Source organism: Eptatretus burgeri, chromosome 7 (assembly GCF_056783735.1).
Source record: "Eptatretus burgeri isolate ZD-2024b chromosome 7, Ebu_testis_v1, whole genome shotgun sequence".
Taxonomy (NCBI): domain Eukaryota; kingdom Metazoa; phylum Chordata; class Myxini; order Myxiniformes; family Myxinidae; genus Eptatretus; species Eptatretus burgeri.
Window position 1 is genome coordinate 21,276,932 of NC_140967.1, and position 17,780 is coordinate 21,294,711.

The following is a 17,780-nucleotide window of genomic DNA, read 5'->3' on the forward strand; positions in this document are numbered from 1 at the left end:
AAATGCAGTTTGGTTGTTTGCTTGCTTGAGGCAAGCCCCACTTCTCAGCATGAGGGCATGGAGCAGGAGCTAAATTTTTTTTTTAGCAAACGTGCATGTGCAGTCCAAGCTCTGCCCTCTCAGTAAGACGTGGGTACGTTAGGATTGGGTTTAGAATCGGGAAGAAAAGGATAGTAAAAGATCTGCAGAACACCATAAGAGTACAATGAAGTGGGCACAGTGACCATTTTGCCACCTGCAGTACTTACAAATCTGGGGAGCTGCTTGGCATTTCGAGGCTCAATGGTAAGAGACTTGTTGAAAAGGTAGTCCATGAAGTCCTTCTCGGTAGTAGAGTTCATTGGATTTAGATTCTCAAAAAATCTCTGTCGGGACGAATGGATTCACAAAAACGAACGTGTTTCACTATTTAGGATGAATGCATGCTCAAGCAACCAATCACAGTCATGGTCCAAGCTTATGAATGTTGTTCATCGAGGTCGTTTATTCATTGCAAACTCAATGCCAATCATTTCTCTCACCCATGATTAACTATCCCTTATTGAGCACAGCTGTTTGAAATTGTAAATACAGATATAAAAGTTACTCTGCAAGTTTGGAACAGGCCCAAGGTCTGCTTAACAGGCTCAGAGCTGTACTGATACTGAAAATGGCCCAACAAGAGTGAAACTGGTTGGTCAGTTGGTTTTATTTACCTGTTAGTGTTGCTGCCTTGAGGAAGATGTCTTTAGATATGAAAACTATCTCTATATCTACTAATACAGCTCTGAGAATACTCTGCATTTAAAAATGCACGATTCCTGCCTAAACCAACACGAGAACTTTGTGTAGAAGTCTGGGCATTCAAGAACTTCAATTAAAGAGATACGCACTAGTTCAGTACATGCCAATTATTTCGAATTTTTTTGTCAATACATGTGTATCGTATATAATTAATATGAAAAGAATTTCTTACCAATTAAATATTTGGATTGAAAGATAAAGTTGGTGCATCTTGAACGACTTTCTCATGGAACCTTCTGAAGGCCCCTTAGAACATGCAGGTCATCGTCTAACACGTGCTGAAGCAAATCCGTTTTACAAGTGGCATGTTGGTGCGTGCCGTTTATCCGTTATACGTAGAATGAGGAATAGAAACAATCTCCAGAGAGAAGCTCCATTTGAACTATAGAGAGAACCCACCCGGATATCGACGTCTCCACGCAGGCAGTAAGGCTGGTTCTGGTACTGTTGAATCTCGCCTGTTATCTCTGCCACCTTGCGGCGTTTGCTGAAGTTGATGAGCTCCTTAGTGTGTCCCTTGAGAAAGTCTGGGTTGCCTTCTTCGGTTTTGAGGATATTTGTGAGGTAAATTCCTGCATCCATGGTCATGGGTAAAAGGGCCATGGGGTGACATTGTGGAAAGTTATTTTCACTTTTTGCATCCAAAGTTGAGGCCCACAGAAGAGTGAAGAGAAAAGAGTAAAAGGCAAGTGCTGATTGTGTGTGTGTGTGTGTGTGTGTGTGTGTGTGTGTGTGTGTGTGTGTGTGTGTGTGTGTGTGTGTGTGTGTGCAGAGAGAGAGAGTGAGTGTGTGTGTGTGTGTGTGTGTGTGTGTGTGTGTGTGTGTGTGTGTGTCATGCATGGCTTCATCCTTAAAGCTACAAACTCCATGCACAAGATACAACTTTCCGCTGGAAGTAATGGGGGCAGTTCTGGTTTTGAGGCAGCAAATTGAGGCCAAAGTGACCAATATAGCAATTTATGGCAAACAGAATGATAAATTGGTCTCAAATTGAAAATGCTGAAATTTTTTTTAAGTACAACAGAATTTACCCTTTTAAAATCCACAAAATAATAAAAAAATTGATAGATTAACTTAAAACTTTTCCCATCACTGAGGATGGGTATTTTTGCTTGCTTTTCCCGTCAATGGGGATGGGTACCTATATAAATGCAAGGTGCACGATTGTTTGTGAACGGGGTAAACATCGTAACTGCAGTACATATAATGCTGAAACACACCTCATTGAGGAACTCATGGGTCCAGCCAGTGCATGTGGAGGTCTAAAAATATTGATATTCATGCAATTTCGAGTTATGTGCATTTTTGTGGCTAAATTGTGCAAACGGGCGGTGCATAGGTTCAGCGTCGCTGGTTCGCACACCTACCAGGAGTAAAAAACAACAACCTGAAACTAGTCAATCAATTTTGTCCTGACCACATACAAAGCCTGCCTGCGATGAGACAGTGAGAGGCCCAAATACTCGAGCTCTTGGCCACATGCAAAGCTTTCATCCACAGCCTGATGGAGTACTGCTCTCCCCTCTCGGCTGGTGCTCCTGCCTCTCACCTTTCTCGGCTTCATGCTGTGGAAACCAAGGCATTTAGGATCATTGGTATCTCCCGCGATGAGGCTGAGTCTTTGGGCCTCTCATCACAGGCAGGTCGGTCTTTCTGTCTTCTACCGTTTCGCCCCCCCCCCCTGCTCTCTCTGCGATATGGCCCCACCATATTTCCGCAAGGCGCTCAAGGTCCGCCAGCAACCCCTTCTGGTAAAACTACCAAAATCATGATTCATTGCTCACCTTCACTCTTTCATTCCTCCTTTTCCCACCTTTTTTAATAAACTCCCTCACTCTATTCAATCCCATTCTTCCCTCCAGGCCTTCAAAACAGCTGTTCATCACCACCTCTTATCATCCCCCATCCAAAACCTCAATCTTTTATACCCCCGTGAATCCACGCCAAACCCACCTCCTTTCAAATTCCTGGCTTTCCTTCCTGAAAGTCCCTGTAATGTCCATCTTGTATACCCCGTGTTCCCCACCCCATCCCTCTCCCTTCCACAGATCTCCTAATGTCTCTGTTCCCCACTGCTTTGTCCTTCCCACTCCCATCCCTCTTGTCTCATGCCCCCCTTGCTGTGCATTGTGTGTTAGCTCTCATACGAGCCTCGACAATGTATACAAAAAAAAATTCCGTCCAACGTATAATTCCCATTTTGGCGATTTACTTCACGGAGAAGCATTAGCAGTCTTTACAGTTGGTGACTATTTTGCTGTCGAAGGAAAATCCGCAAGCTCCTTAAATATTCCACACTCTATTTGAAACAAATTTCCTTACAACAGCCCAGTGGAACCGGGTTATCTGCTTGTGGGCAATAAACTTTGTATACTATTTCCACTAAGTAAAGCTCACCCAGGAAAGGAACACAGGGGGGATTAATAGATCGAAGCTTGGCCTGGTACTTCTTGAAATGATCTTCACTTAATTCCACAGCCTCTTCCAAAACCTTCTTCTTACTTTCAGCTACTTTCTGTCATTAAAGAAGGCATGGGAAAAAGAGAGATCGTCTTTGGTAACATTTCATAGAAGGTCGATTCGATAATCAATGGACATAAGATGACCAATCAATTCTACTTTGTCAAGAAGAGAAGACCAAATAAACAGCGGTTACCTTTAGCGAAGGCTAGGGAAACTTAAATCAGTGTTTGACATGAGAATAATCGGACGTGTGCAAAACAGGGATGGGTGTACGCAGAATTCTTGCCTCAAATGTGTGGTCAAGGCGGTACACAGGCACAGAGTTCATGGCGGACACAATGGCCAACGTTCCATTGAAGTTATTGAGCTCAACAAAAACCTGCACAATTTCGATGATGCGTGTAATCACAGCGACCCGCTCCTCAAGGTTCTCAGCTTCCACTATGCACCTGCAGCAGCACGCATCTGTGAGAGTCCATTCATTCTTGACCAGGCCCAATCTAACAAGCTTCAAAAGTGTTATTATACAACCAACAATAAATTAACTTTATAAAAGTGGCAAGGGTGGGGTGGGAAAGGTTGCATTGTTCAATACAGTGATGTCACCTTTAAAGTGCAAAGGACACCAATTTTAATTGTCAAAATAACAACAACATTGAAAATACTGTACAACTATATGCAAACTTTCATGGTTTCCTCAAACGAAACTCTATGACAGATAATCATTTACTTGTTCAAGATAGCAAATTGTATATTTACGTGAATACAAAGCCTCTCTTTTTGTAACATGAGGTTAAATAATAATCAAATAGCTGGAAATTATCATGTTGATGCATTTGAGCATTTTATGAATGCAGGTGTAGGCCTGTGGTTATAAAAGTGTCATCAACTATTTACGACAAACACGCACGCGCACACACACGGTTCAGTGTGCCAGTGAGGAAGCAAAAGGTTACTTTTCCAGCCATAAGGAGAGATTTGTTGTGTGTCGGATCATGCGCAGGAGGTTTGGAGAATTTATCTCCTTCTCTTCTTTCGTCCACACGCTCCCCACAAGTTCTGAAGGCTGCACCGCCCTAGGGAACAACAGCAAAAGACATAAGCTCTGGCCTTAGATTATACTTCCAAAAAACAGGAAAGGCAAGAAGCTTTGGCATGATCAGCTCTGGGGAGGATTTTAAGATCCTGTTCCCATAGAAGAACAATTTTCCTCTCGGTTACATGGTGGGAAGATATAAAATTAAAACGCTTCAAACTTGTCACTACTTTACGTCTGTTCTGATGCCAGAATGTCATGATTTAGCGCAGATTATCAAGCTGTGTTGGATGTATCCAAAATGTAATACATTGCGCAACACTCAAAATGATGGAAAGGTGATATATGGAGGAACCGACAAAAATCTCCGCATCCACACTCATTCAGGCAGGCTTATCCTTCGTAGATGAAGACTGCCATTCACATGTAATAAGCAAACAACCTGAGAATGTGAATTTGTTTATAGCGCGGGAGTTGCTGCCCGGACAACCACATTCTGAGACAGCAAGCGGTGTAACCTGGTGTCAAGTGATAGCCAGGAAGAACAGACTACTCACGACCCACAGTTTCGGCAGGAATTTATAATTTTTTTCAAGGTGCCAGTGATAATTAAAGACATCATGGGACAGTTAACGTCCAGAAACATTCAGTGCTTGAAGGTGGGTCATACTGGTCCTTTCAAACGACGGCATACATTGATGTCTCATCCTGCTTGCAAAACACCACGACGACAGTTCATAGGTGGGTCTAGATTCAAACCCAGGCGAGACAGCTCAGAAGCAAGTGTGTGTACCTCTGTACGAGCCCACCAATGCCAATACTAACTTTGTGGCATCTTTCAAACAAAGCAACCTATACTAATAATTAATACAAGTGTGTGTGTGTGTGTGTGTGTGTGTGTCTCCTCCATAACTCCAAAACCATGAAACCTATCAGCCTGAATCTTTGCAAGCATACTAACATAACTCTAAGAAAGCGCATGACTGAAAATTGGGTTTTTGGGTTAATTAAAACACCACTTTCGAAGATAATTAATGGCCTTATTGAATTATATCCTTCATCAGGCACATCCTTGGACACCCTCAGGCACCTCACTCATACTTGATGGAGGTCCTAATTCGCCATTTTGTTCGGCCTATTCGACAATGCCTCGATTTGGAAACACGATCTACTCTCACGGACTATTGAAAGTATATAATGGAAATATTATGTCGGATTTGAGAATCAGATCTGGTGAACAAAATAAATGTCGAAATCTGGAGTGAAATCCTAAAATTTTAACAAATTAGCGATTCTTACAACTGAGTGTATTTATTTAAGCAAAGCATTAAACTTCACTTTTTCTACTGTTCAGACGATTATATTGAGTGAAGAAAAGATGATGGAATATACTATTACAATAATATAAATATAAATATACTATTACAGTTCCATTAATATGTAAATAGTCAGTAGGTTTGGCAAATGAAGAGGATTTTTTGTTGCTTTACACCATTTTGTGCGTGCTTTCATTACAAAATATTAATATAAATATACTAATAGTTACTGCAATATATTAATAGTCAGTAGTTTCTGCAAGCGAAGAGGTGCAAGCAAAGACAGCACACATGGACATGGTAGAAATGGGAACAAATGACTCTCTGAGGTGCGTGCGTGCCTGTACTTGGTTATGTGCGTGCGGTGCGCGGGTTTCGTGGGCATGACTATCTGAACTCTAACTCGGGCCCATGGTGCATGGCGCATGGCACTGTGGAGGAGGTTATGCGGCTGTCTCGTGAATCATGTACTTCTGTAGCACCAAAGCATCGTGGGGAGCGGATGTGCTGCAGAATCAAAGCCACCGTGCAGTGCAGATGTGGGGAAATCCGTGCATGCGTGCGAGTGAAAGGTTGAGTATATCTCCGGTGCACGTGCACGTTTAGCATGGACCACGAGGAGGTTGGAGGAATGTGTGGGGTTTGGGGGGGCTGCATGCAGGTAGGCCTTTACCAAATAGCATTAGATTTGATTTTTAAACGCCACCGCCTGGTTTTATATAAAACATGGCGATCGTAAAGAAAACGCTGCTGTTTGGGTGCATTTAATCGCACCAGTAATGCACTGCTCTGAGCTGTCTCGCCTGGGTTCGTATCCCGACTCAGCTATAAACTGTCATCCCTGTGTTTCACAGGCAGGGTGATTCATCAATGTGTGTGCAGTCTCTCGGCTGGACGTTCAGTTTCGCTGGGCGTCACATCTGCCAGAATCCCCCCCTTCCTCCTCCTCCTCTCCTTCCCTTCACTCCTCACTCCCCCCTCCCCTCACTCCCCCCTCCCCTCACTCCCCATTGCCTCTCTCACCCTTATGCCACTCTCACCCCCAATCCCACCCCTCTTCCTCTCTCTCACCTCTATCCCCCCCTCTCTCTCTCTCATCCCTATCCCTCTCTCTCTCCCCTGCCCCATCCCTCTCTCCCTCTCCACCTCCCCTTCGTCCTCTTTCTCCCCCTCCTCTCTCCTTCCCCTCCATCCCCCCTCTATCTTCCCCTCCCTCCCACAATATTCCCGTTTGTATATGCGAAAAAAAACCCCAAAAAACACTTTTCTTGATCAAAACCAAGAACAGGTCAACTTTTGAAATTCATAAAAAAGATGGACTTTAAAAATAATTAAAATCACATTAAATAAACATGAGCATGTATAATTTTAGCACGCCTTTTATAAGGTTACTAGTGTGGCGTGCTTGCACACTCGGTACATCCTACATGCAGACATAATAACTGTCAGCTTTATACATTTGATGATGTGGATCGTGAGAGAGATTTATATTCAAAAGCACTCGGTTACATTGATATACAAACCAAAAGACAAACTAAAATGTTGCATATTCATAATCAACTTAATCCAACAAAGAGCAAAAAAATGGCGAGTTATGTGACAAAAAATGCAATGTAATTAACTATGCAATATTTTTAGTGTTGCTTTCATTACCACGATTATTTGTAATTAACGAATGTGATTAATTGATGTTGACACATTACCACACACATTGATGAATCACCCTGCCTGTGAAACACAGGGATGACAGTTTATTGCTGAGTGGGGATACGAACCCAGGCGAGAGCCTGGTGTTGGCTTAGTGATTAGGGTGGCGGCTTGGGATCCTTGGGTCCTGAGTTCAAGCCCCGTCGGCCGCTGAATTAATACACCAGGGGGTTGACTCAGCCTGTCATCCTTCTGAGGTTGGCGAAATGAGTACCAGTTCCAGTGTGGGTACTGGTAGAGGGGCGCTGCATCAGCAACACAGTCGCGCTTCAAGAAATGATAGCTACCCTGGCAGCTAAGCTGCCATACGACCACCACCACAAATTACTGATTATTAAAATTACTGAATAATTTGCAGTCTTTAAAACACATCAATACTTGTTCTTGGGCCAAGACCAGATATTTGACTTGTCGCTGCCATCAGAGGGCACTAAACGTGAGTGTTACCATCCTGTTCAGACACATGTACTATAAATATTTCTGCATGCGGCTTTCCAAAGTCACAGCTTAAGCCTACTACCTTGCAGAAACAAAATGGCGGCCACTGTATCGAGCAGTAGTTTCCAACCAGTCGATCCCAGAGTCTTCAACAGACGATCTTAAATCAAGACAAGAGGTGTACAGCGATCTGTCAGATAATGCATGGTTGCTAGACTTGGGGTTTCTTTCAGACATACCGGCAAAATTGAATGAGCTGAATCATGAACTGCAGGGGAGGGACAGAGACTTGTCACCCATGATCAGTGCGTTGAATGCGTTCAAGTTTAAACTGGGCACGTGGTCCTCTCAGTTAAAGAACAACATGAAAGAGCACTTCCCAAATGGGGAGAAAAATCCTACAAAACGTCAAAGAGAAAGGGTTTCATCCCAAAACATAATGTGACCACCTGAACAGATTGGAAAAAAGGAAAGGAATTCAACAAACGATTTCAGGAGGTAAACAAGATGGAATAAATCACATTTGTCTCCAATCCTTTTCTTCAAGTGGACATTGGGAAACTGACAGCAAACTTTCATCAGGTGTTTGAACAAAGCAGTGGAATTGATGTGGAGATAATCACCCTGCAAAATGACATAGAGCTGAAAGCTTGGTCAAGGGACAAAGATTTTTGGTGACTTGTAAACAGAAAGAAGCACCTCTTCTGACATTCCATGCATCCAAGGTGAAGGCCTACTTTGGTTCCACATACCTCTGTGAGATGGCTTTTTCCCACATGAAAAACGTCAATTACAAGTATCAAACTCCTCTCACAGATGCCCATTTGATGGACGATATGAGACTGGCCCTCTCAAACTACGACCCAGACTTCAAAGCACAAACAGATGGTGCTCAAGCACAGGTGTCATACATACGAAGAGTAGGTGAGCGTTATGCATCACCTACATTTATAGGGTTTTCGTAAAGATGAATTTTTAAAGGTAGATCTTGTGTTGCGTTTCAATTCTAAAAGTGATCGTGCGTTTAAAAAAGGTTGCAGACCACTGGTATAGAGAAATTTCGACTTGCGGCAATATCTTGTTAGAAGCAATATTTGAGCAAACAGCTGGCAGAACAAAGGGCTTTTCCTTAAAGCCAGGTGCAGTCTCAAAATCTTACTTATCTGCAGCACATCGTAGGATTCACCATCACCATCATTTCGGGCAATGATAGAGATGGTGAATCCGGAGTTTGTACATTCCTGACCTCGAGCCATCAACGATCGGAAGAGATGAAGCTGATGTCCAGTCCCTGGTAGACCTGATGGAAGATAACTGGACAAAACCGCTTCGTAATGGCCCATCAGTGCTCATCAGCATTTCAACTGGAACAGCGGCTACACATGAAATTGCCGATGGCATTCTGCGTGCATATGAAACAGGTGAGAATGCCTACAGTGACTTCAAGCAAAAGTGGGTTGCTGCAAAAAAGTCAGAAAAGTCTTGTGACACACTGCCAAACCAGAATCTGAAAACTTTCAACAATATGAAGGAACAGAAGAAAGAAAACAGGCAAATCAAACCGAGAAACTGTACTCAAAACAGACCACAAACTATTTGGCTGCATTATTCTTATTGCAAGTAGGAAAAATCTTCACCTAAAAGAAGTCCTGAAGCATCCACTTTGTCCACTGCCATGGGCACTGGCAAATTATGATGGGACACTCAACAAAAGACAAAACACAAAGCTTCTCTCACCAGACATTTGGAAAAGAAGACAACTTCAGTAGATGAGATACCATAGCCGTCTGTCTATCTCATTGATGGAATGAGCCTGGTACAGAAGGCTCATGGAGAACACAAAAACTTTGGAGAGGTATCGGAACAACTTTTCATGTCTGCCTTGAACACAGGAGGTAGCAGCAAGAGAGTTGATGTAATTTTTCATGTCTACAACGAAAAATCAATCAAGAAGGCAGAGCAGGCCAAACGAGGCTAAGAGGTCCTCTTCACGAACATATCACATGGGCAAAAATTTCACCAATGGCATAAACTGTTGGCATGTTCTGTGCGTAAGACATCGTTGATCAAATTCCTGACCATGGACTGGCAGAAACAAACACTATGAGGCAGACTTGCTGAAAGAGAACTGCATGTCACATGTGAAGATAAATGCATTTGAATTACCAGAACCAACTGCGAGGAAGTAGTTTGTCTAACAAGCAGTCGAGAAGCCGACACACCTCATTCTACACACCAGACGCTGCACCCAATTTTGAATTAGTTGTCATCGTAGCAAACAATCCAGATGCGCTGATTATAATTATCAGTCTGGCTTTAAGCAATGACATCAGCTGCAATATGTTCATGAAGCATGGCACTCAAACCAGGACCAGATTTATCAATGTGACCAAGCTATCTCTGGTATTGGGGGATAATGTTTGTGAGGCCCTGATAGGGCTGCACGCGTTTACGTGATGCGACTCCGTCAGTGAATTTGCTGGGAAAGGGAAAGTTTCTGGACTGAAGCTGCTGGAAAATCCCGTTTTCCAGAAAATATTTGCACAGCTTGGGAAAGAATGGCTGCTGAGTGATGACCTGGTTAGTAAACTTCAAGATTTCACCTGTCGTTTATATGCCGTCAGATCCCCCATCAATGCTGTGAATGACTTGTGGTACTAGCTGTTTGGAGCAAGGAAAGGTGATGTTGAGTCTGGGAAATTTCCCCTGTGTGAGGACTGCCTGTGCCTGCATGCACAGAGAGCCAACTACCAAGCTGGTATATGGCACCGCAGTCTCCAAGCCTTTCCAGACACCCCCAAGCCCTGGTGGCCATGGTTGTAATGAACACCCCAGAGGGAAATGTGACATCAAGTGGATGAATGGTGAGCTTGCTCCAAAAGTGGTTTTAGAGTTGTTGTTCTGCAAATGCTCTTGAGTGTGGAAATTGCCAGAGTGCATTTGCATGGCTAATGGACTCCCAATCCTCCCTCCCTCTGGACTCCCACTCTACCCCGTCCCTTCCCTCCCTCGGGACTCCCACGCCACCTTATCCCTCCCTCCGGACTCCCACTCCATTCCTTACTCCTCCGACCCCACCCCCCCCCCAGCACACTCCCACTCCACCCCTTTCCCCTTCCTCATACCACCCCTCCCCTGGCTCCTCCCTCCAACCCACACTTATTTTTTTGCAAGTGAATTACCACTGTACCCGAGCATGGGACTGAACACACACACACACACACACACACACACACACACACACACACACACACACACACACACACACACACACACACACACACACACACACACACACACACACACACACACACACACACACACACACACACACACACACACACACTAAAAAATAGAACAACAGACCACCTACTACTAAACAAGGCCGTACTCGAAAACTGTAAAACCAGAAGAACCAAATTTTTCACAGGCAAGATTACAAATGAGACTAAAAAGGAGCTTTTGATAGTATTCTACATTCATGGATAATCCACATTTATGGATGGTTCCCAAGGCGGTTAACACACTTCAATCAATGACCCGTTAACCTTATCCATCTGTTCTACCAGTCCACCCACATAGATCGACACTAGCCTTCACCACAGTAAGACTAGTTCCTCATTCCAAGTAGAGTTACCATTGACTTCAGAAGTCCGTGGAGCATTACCTGTATAAATCGGATTCGATAAGTGTGAGCTGCCGAGCAATCTCGATCGGGTGTAGAGTCAGGATTTCGAAGGTTTCCACCTGACCAGGGCGGCTGATGTGCCACTCAACGGGTGGCGGCGGGCTCTCAAACGTCAGGTTGTGGCTCGGGCCATTAGCTTGAGCTTGCGTTTTACGTTGGATTATCTTTGTGATAGATTCAATCCATTTACGCATCGACTTTCCTGGCAAGGTGGAAAAATAGTTGGAATGAGCCAGGGTAGAAGAGCCTGAACAAAATGAAATCAAAGTAGTCTTTTGTAAAAAATACCACACACAAAAGCACCGCATAACGTCCTGCCCATGTGAGGTGTGGCGCTTCACCCTTAACATCTCGAATAAAGTCTTCAAGCTTGCTTAGCAGTTTGGGATCTCGCTCAAAGTCATAAAAATGATGATCAACCCAGTGCCGGCAGACATTCAACACCCTGCATGGAGAAAACATTTCACAGGCACAGAAATGGTTAATTGAGTCTGTTTTTCTATGTACATCAACACATCTCGTCGTACTCCTCGCGATGAGCACGGCATGTGGCCTCCAACTAGTGTCTAATTACCAACCAAAGTGCACAAAGATCGGCATTTTCAATCCATAATTGAGAATCGTTAGACCAACTTGCAAAAGGACTAGAAAATGACAGAAGTTAAGCAAAATGCATACGGTTCAGGTAGCTGATGAGGCTTACCTGAGCTGTACGGGTTGCACATACTCCTTGCGGAACCGTTTCAGTTCTGCACTCATTGGCTGTTCTCCCTGTTCGAGTGCCAAGCGGTCTGCGTCTGATGGTTTAGGGTCGGGTATCTTGAACCTGGACACAGATGGAACGTATTTGGATGCAAGCGATTGGAACACAATCCCACATTCCATGTGGTTCGTAGCTTTGGCAGTTCCATGCGACTTTGTGGAACAAGTCACGGAGGTTACCAAGAATGGCATTCAGCAGACTCCATAATTCTGGGAAGGAAGGCTTTGTGAAAAACAAAAACTTCAATTTGTGACTTTTGCGACTCAAAACATCTTTGCCAAAAGATATATGAATCAACATGAAGTGAGCACGCCAGCTGTACACATCGAATGAAAGTTCTAACAAACCATCAGTGCCTCAGTGAGTGTGTCAGTGCAATTGCAGTGGAAAACTAGTATCAGTCGGATAATGCAATATAGAAACCGTCACCGAGTTTGTGCTGTCGGCTTCGCCTCAGAGGATCGGGCTTTGTAACTATACTCGCGAGTGTACATGTCAATCAATATAGGCCACAAGGAGTAACGTTAGCTCCTGTTTACTTATCTACAACCATCCTTTTTATGATTACAACACCTTCCTTGAACAATATTATAATAACCTAACCCTACTTGACAGATATATTTAATGTAAGCACAAGCTCCAGAGTAAACCCTCAATCTCACCTTTCTATCAAGAGATCCAGAAGTTCCTGAGGTTTGCAAAATGTACGGTATGTTGTCAGGAAGGTGCGGACAAAGTTAGGATCTGCAGAAAGCAAGGCAGTGCTGAAACCAGGAGAGCATGTCTTGATCCCCAGCACACACAATTTATCAGACATTTCATGTTCAACGGGCCATTATCTAAATTTCTTTACATGAGATAGGAATACAATAGAAGCAAAGAAAAAAAAAATTGTCCGAGTTCTCGATATACTCAGGGTGATGCTCGATTCCTCAGCATTTATGTCGGTAAACATATGATGGAGTAAGTAATGCATTGAAAACTTAGTCAGTCATTCACGTGCAATTTGAAACATTCATATTAACGGCAAGATTTGTTCATGCAAATCAACATGCATGTAGTTCACTTGCGTGCTCAACTCGTTTGTATTATTTTGTATATATTGTGTACTTGATCTGAACCAACGGCTCCTGTATGATGGATACCAGGTTCAAATCCCATGTTGATATGTCTATTGTGTAATGATGTCTTTGTTATCTGTGTTCAGATGTTGAAAGTACACCGATGTCCAATAATGTCATTGTCGTACATGGGATTGATGTACAACTTCTGCCATGTCAAGGTTTCGCTCAATGTATATAAAAACTTGGAAAATAGAATTTGCTGTGAACGTGTCGATGGGCCAAACGTGGGTAGAAGGGTATGCTTCTACCCACGTTTGATCTCAATTAAAGGTCACAATAAAATTTTTTTAAAGATCACCTCATTATGTATGTATGTATATGTATATATGTATGTATATATATATATATATATATATATATATATATATATATATATATATATATATATATATATATATATATATATATATACATATATATATATATATATATATATATATATATATGTCACGAGAGACAAAAGAGAAATAAGTAGCCTAGAGAACATCAGATGCTTCCAAATCGTTGTGGTCTGCAAAATGATTTTCAAAGGGCACACGACCTTTGACCTGTTCAATGTAAAATTCAATCAATTCATCTTTGTATGACAGTCCATGCACGTGTCAAGTATGGTTGACATCTCTTGAGTGGTTCATAGGCTATTGCAGTAACACAGATTTTCAATTAAATGGCACTTGACCTCAGGCCTTTGACTTTTCCAACCCGAAATTTAATCAGTTCATCCTTGTATTGCCGTCCATAATTATGCCGGGTTTGGCGAAAATCCCTTCAGCGGTTCACACGTTATTGTGGTAACAAAATCATCATGCATAGACAACCCCAAAACAATGCCTATGGTGCCTTCAGCAGCGGGGGCATAATAAGTGCAAGTCAAGCCAGTTACGGTTTTGCAGCTTTGATGGCATTGTTTTACGCACCAGCATACATGTGATATGTAAGCCTTTCAATAAGCTTGAGTACGGTGCCACCACGAATGATGGGAATAACCGACTTGGTGAGCACACTGTCCTCAAACACCACATTCTCCTCGGCATCCTCCTCAGCAAAGCGGTATTCCACAGGTAAAGGCAGACGCAGTGGCCTCTCCTTCTCCTCCTCAGACAGTGCAGTGTCCAACATTCGCTCAAGAGTACTACGATACTGCAGAGAGATTAAAGCCGCCATCCATCCCTCCTTCTCTTCTGCAGTCTTTGCAGACATCACCAACGTTGAACCACTCCCTCCACCGAGGCTTCCCGAAACCCCCGTGCCGCCGGCAACTCCGCTCAAACTTCCCACACCTGCCCCTCCTACGCCACCACCTTCTGACCAACGACACACGATCTCGAAGGCGTGTCGGCATTCAGGAGTGTCATCCTTGTCATGGATTCTCGCCTTTCGCACAGGAAACTTTTCCTGTAGAAGGAACCATGAAGAGTTAGCAAAGTGGTCCCTTCTTTGAAAAGTAATATAGTACAACCTCATTTAAATCATCATTTAATGTTAACAACACAATGGTATGGTATTTATTTTCTGCTTCATTGACATGACTATATGAAGATGACAGCTAATAACATCAACCACACACTATTACTTCATCCTTCTGGCTTCTCATTATAAAACACCTCAAGTGGCTTAAGGTAACGAGAGAAAATTGGTCCCTTGCAGTAAAAAAACAAACACCAATCTAGACCACATCAAGGATGTTATAATCAGCTGGTATGTCACACAACTGAGTGATGTCACAATGCGCATCAATTTAATCTTTAGTGCTGGCACAACATGTATGTAGTAAGTTGATATTTCCACGAGGCTCAGATTCGGGCGAGTTTATTCCTTCTCATTTCTCGGTAGGTCAAATAATTTTGTTTACTCTTTTGTATTTCCATCTATTTCACAAATGTGTGAAGATCTCACATAACATTAAATGTGCAAAACAAAACTTTATTTCAATCCATAGCTTGTCTGATCTTGTAACCATTTTCACATCTTTTGGCGACCCTGTATTGGAATATGAGGCTCCCGTGTGGTCGAGCATAATCACAAAACAGCAACGTAACTCAATTGAAATTGTTCAGAAAGAGCCCTGACTATGATAGTTACAAAGATGCTTTACACAATTGTGGCCGGGAGTCACTCAAGAACGCACAAGGATCTTTGATGCAGGTGGAGGCCATTCGGTGCATCATGCCTGTGCTATCCAACCGCTGTATCGTTACCTATCAACACATAAACTACCTACCATCCACCCAAGCCAGCATCTAAATACCCCTGTATCTTCAATGCATCTACAGTAGGTACCCATCCAAATCCAATTTAAACCTATCCACCCCCCTCTGCTGCCACTATTTTTCCTGGGAGACCATTCCACACATTAACCACTTTCTGACTGAAATAACTTTTGCTCTCTTGCGATTCTATTTTGCATTTCCATGTTTTCTTTGTAAAATTAATGATCATAAAGCTTATAGTGGGGCAGATAACAGCAATTTTTGAGAGGAATCATGTAAATGATGATACAAGCATCAAATCTGGCACATTTGTTCTCCAGGGGATTCTAATCAAATCTGCCTGATTGTCCATTTGAAAATGCAAATTTTGAAAAATTTGAAGAAAAAAAAAAACTTCAAAAAAGTCAAGATCACGAATCAATGTTGGATGCTGGCTGAGATTGGTGAATGTTTCAGAAACATCATCAAAGACGTTCCAAGTCTGCCATGCAGTTTTCTTCCCTTTACCGCGGAAGGCAGACACGACGTCGCATCCAGTGAACGCATGGAAGTATGTGATCCCTCAAGCTTTCTCAGGCCCTATTGCAGAAACTACCTCATGGACTGGAATCCATCGTGCCTTGACTCCTTGGCCAAAGGCAATCCACATGTTCTCAAGACCTAGTTCCTGTAAGCATGGCAGTACAGATATTGCTATGACTAGTACGTCCGTGTCATTAGCCTTAATGATAATGTACTTGCTACCATCCGTCGTTGCATTGCTGGCATGTACAAATATTCGAGTGTCAGCTTCTTCATGACAACATGGAGACACAGCATCCAGTGACTTCCTTGTGTTGCTAATGGCATCTTCTCCTTTTGTGACAATGACTGTGCTTGTCGTCTGTGCTTCACACATCTTTTCCGCAAGGAAGTGAAACAGCTCAGTCTTGTTGCTGTCATCTCAAAGAAAGCTTCTCCTGTTACTTGGGATCTTACTGGTTCCTGTCACTCTTCTTCTGATTCCTTGCCCCCTTTTAGACCTTGCCTCGGACTTCAGACTTGACTTCTTGTACACATCAAACACTACGTCCACCCTCTCGTACCTGGCACCATAGGATTCCATCTTTGGGATGATGTCTTCTTTAGCATAGTCATCAAATATCTTTGAAATGCGTGGAGGTAGGGCATTGATAAGTGCTGAGCCATCAATGATGACTGCATCTTCCCTTGGTTCTTTGTCTGGGATGTTCACTTGTGCTTCAAGAATTTCAGCCAGCTCTGACTTCAAATGTTTTTGAAAAAAAAAAATTTTTTTTTTCTTCAAAATTTGGATTTTCAAATGGCCAATCGGGAAGATTTGATCAGAAAGCCCTGCAGAACAGAAATGCCAAATTTGATGCTTGTATCATAATTTGCATGATTTTCTACTATCTACTACACTACAACTCTTCAGGCTTCCCCAAAGCACACAGACCCCCAAATCCCCACTCAGCCTGTTTGCAAACTCCTCAGCTACCCTCTCATCCTTGAGCTTGCCAACATCTAGCCTAGGCTGGGATGGTACCATTCTCCTGGATTTAAGCTGCAACTTCAGAGTTGCTACAACAAGCCTGTGGTCGGTATTGAGGAACTGAGCACTCTGGTAGACCCTGCAGTTCTGGATCATCCTCCAGCGACCATCAATGAGCACATGGTCAATCTCCTTTGTCACACTGCCAGCGTTGGAATACCAAGTCAAGCGATGAGCTTGTGGGTGCTGAAACCATGAACCACCCACCTTCAGTCCATGACTTCTTGCAAAGTCAAGGAGCTTAGTGCTATTCTGATTCACAGTTGCAGACTCATGGGGAGCAATCAAAATAAAAATCCAATGAATACACCCACGAAAAACGACAGTATACATTACTTCTAACAGTAAAATATATATTTTAATTATGATTATTTTTTTTTTTACAAAGAACATCCCAAAATAGTCATGTCTTCCATTTTTTATGTGTAATTTAAAAAAAAAAAACTAATTTGTCTTACCTGAGATATTAGCCTTTACAGATGAAAAGAAGATGAAATACGGAAATTTCGTAATTTTCGTTTTTTTGAGCACAAAACTTCTTAAAACACGAGTTTTGTTATTAAAATTGCTGTGAACCATGTGCAGAGGGCTTTTAGCTTTTTCATTTTTTTTTCTTTTTTGTTTGTTTACATTGTCGAGGCTTGTATGAGAGCTAATACACAACACACAACAAGGGTGGGGGGGGGGCAGGAGACAAGAG

At 42.8% G+C, this 17,780-nt stretch overlaps 1 protein-coding gene across 2 annotated transcripts in view; it reads right to left on the minus strand.

Annotated features, from left to right (window-relative positions):
• SOS1 (SOS Ras/Rac guanine nucleotide exchange factor 1) overlaps window positions 1–17,780 on the minus strand; it is a 140,366-nt gene that overhangs the window by 11,986 nt on the left and 110,600 nt on the right. For both annotated transcript variants that reach the window (XM_085887624.1, XM_085887623.1), the window contains 10 exons: window positions 14,236–14,713; window positions 12,857–12,938; window positions 12,135–12,257; window positions 11,773–11,876; window positions 11,411–11,633; window positions 4,203–4,322; window positions 3,533–3,695; window positions 3,181–3,298; window positions 1,183–1,355; window positions 249–365 (listed from right to left, as the gene is read on the minus strand). In XM_085887624.1, coding sequence (XP_085743750.1) covers window positions 249–365; window positions 1,183–1,355; window positions 3,181–3,298; window positions 3,533–3,695; window positions 4,203–4,322; window positions 11,411–11,633; window positions 11,773–11,876; window positions 12,135–12,257; window positions 12,857–12,938; window positions 14,236–14,713 — 1,701 coding nt within the window. The remainder of the gene's footprint in view (window positions 1–248; window positions 366–1,182; window positions 1,356–3,180; window positions 3,299–3,532; window positions 3,696–4,202; window positions 4,323–11,410; window positions 11,634–11,772; window positions 11,877–12,134; window positions 12,258–12,856; window positions 12,939–14,235; window positions 14,714–17,780) is intronic.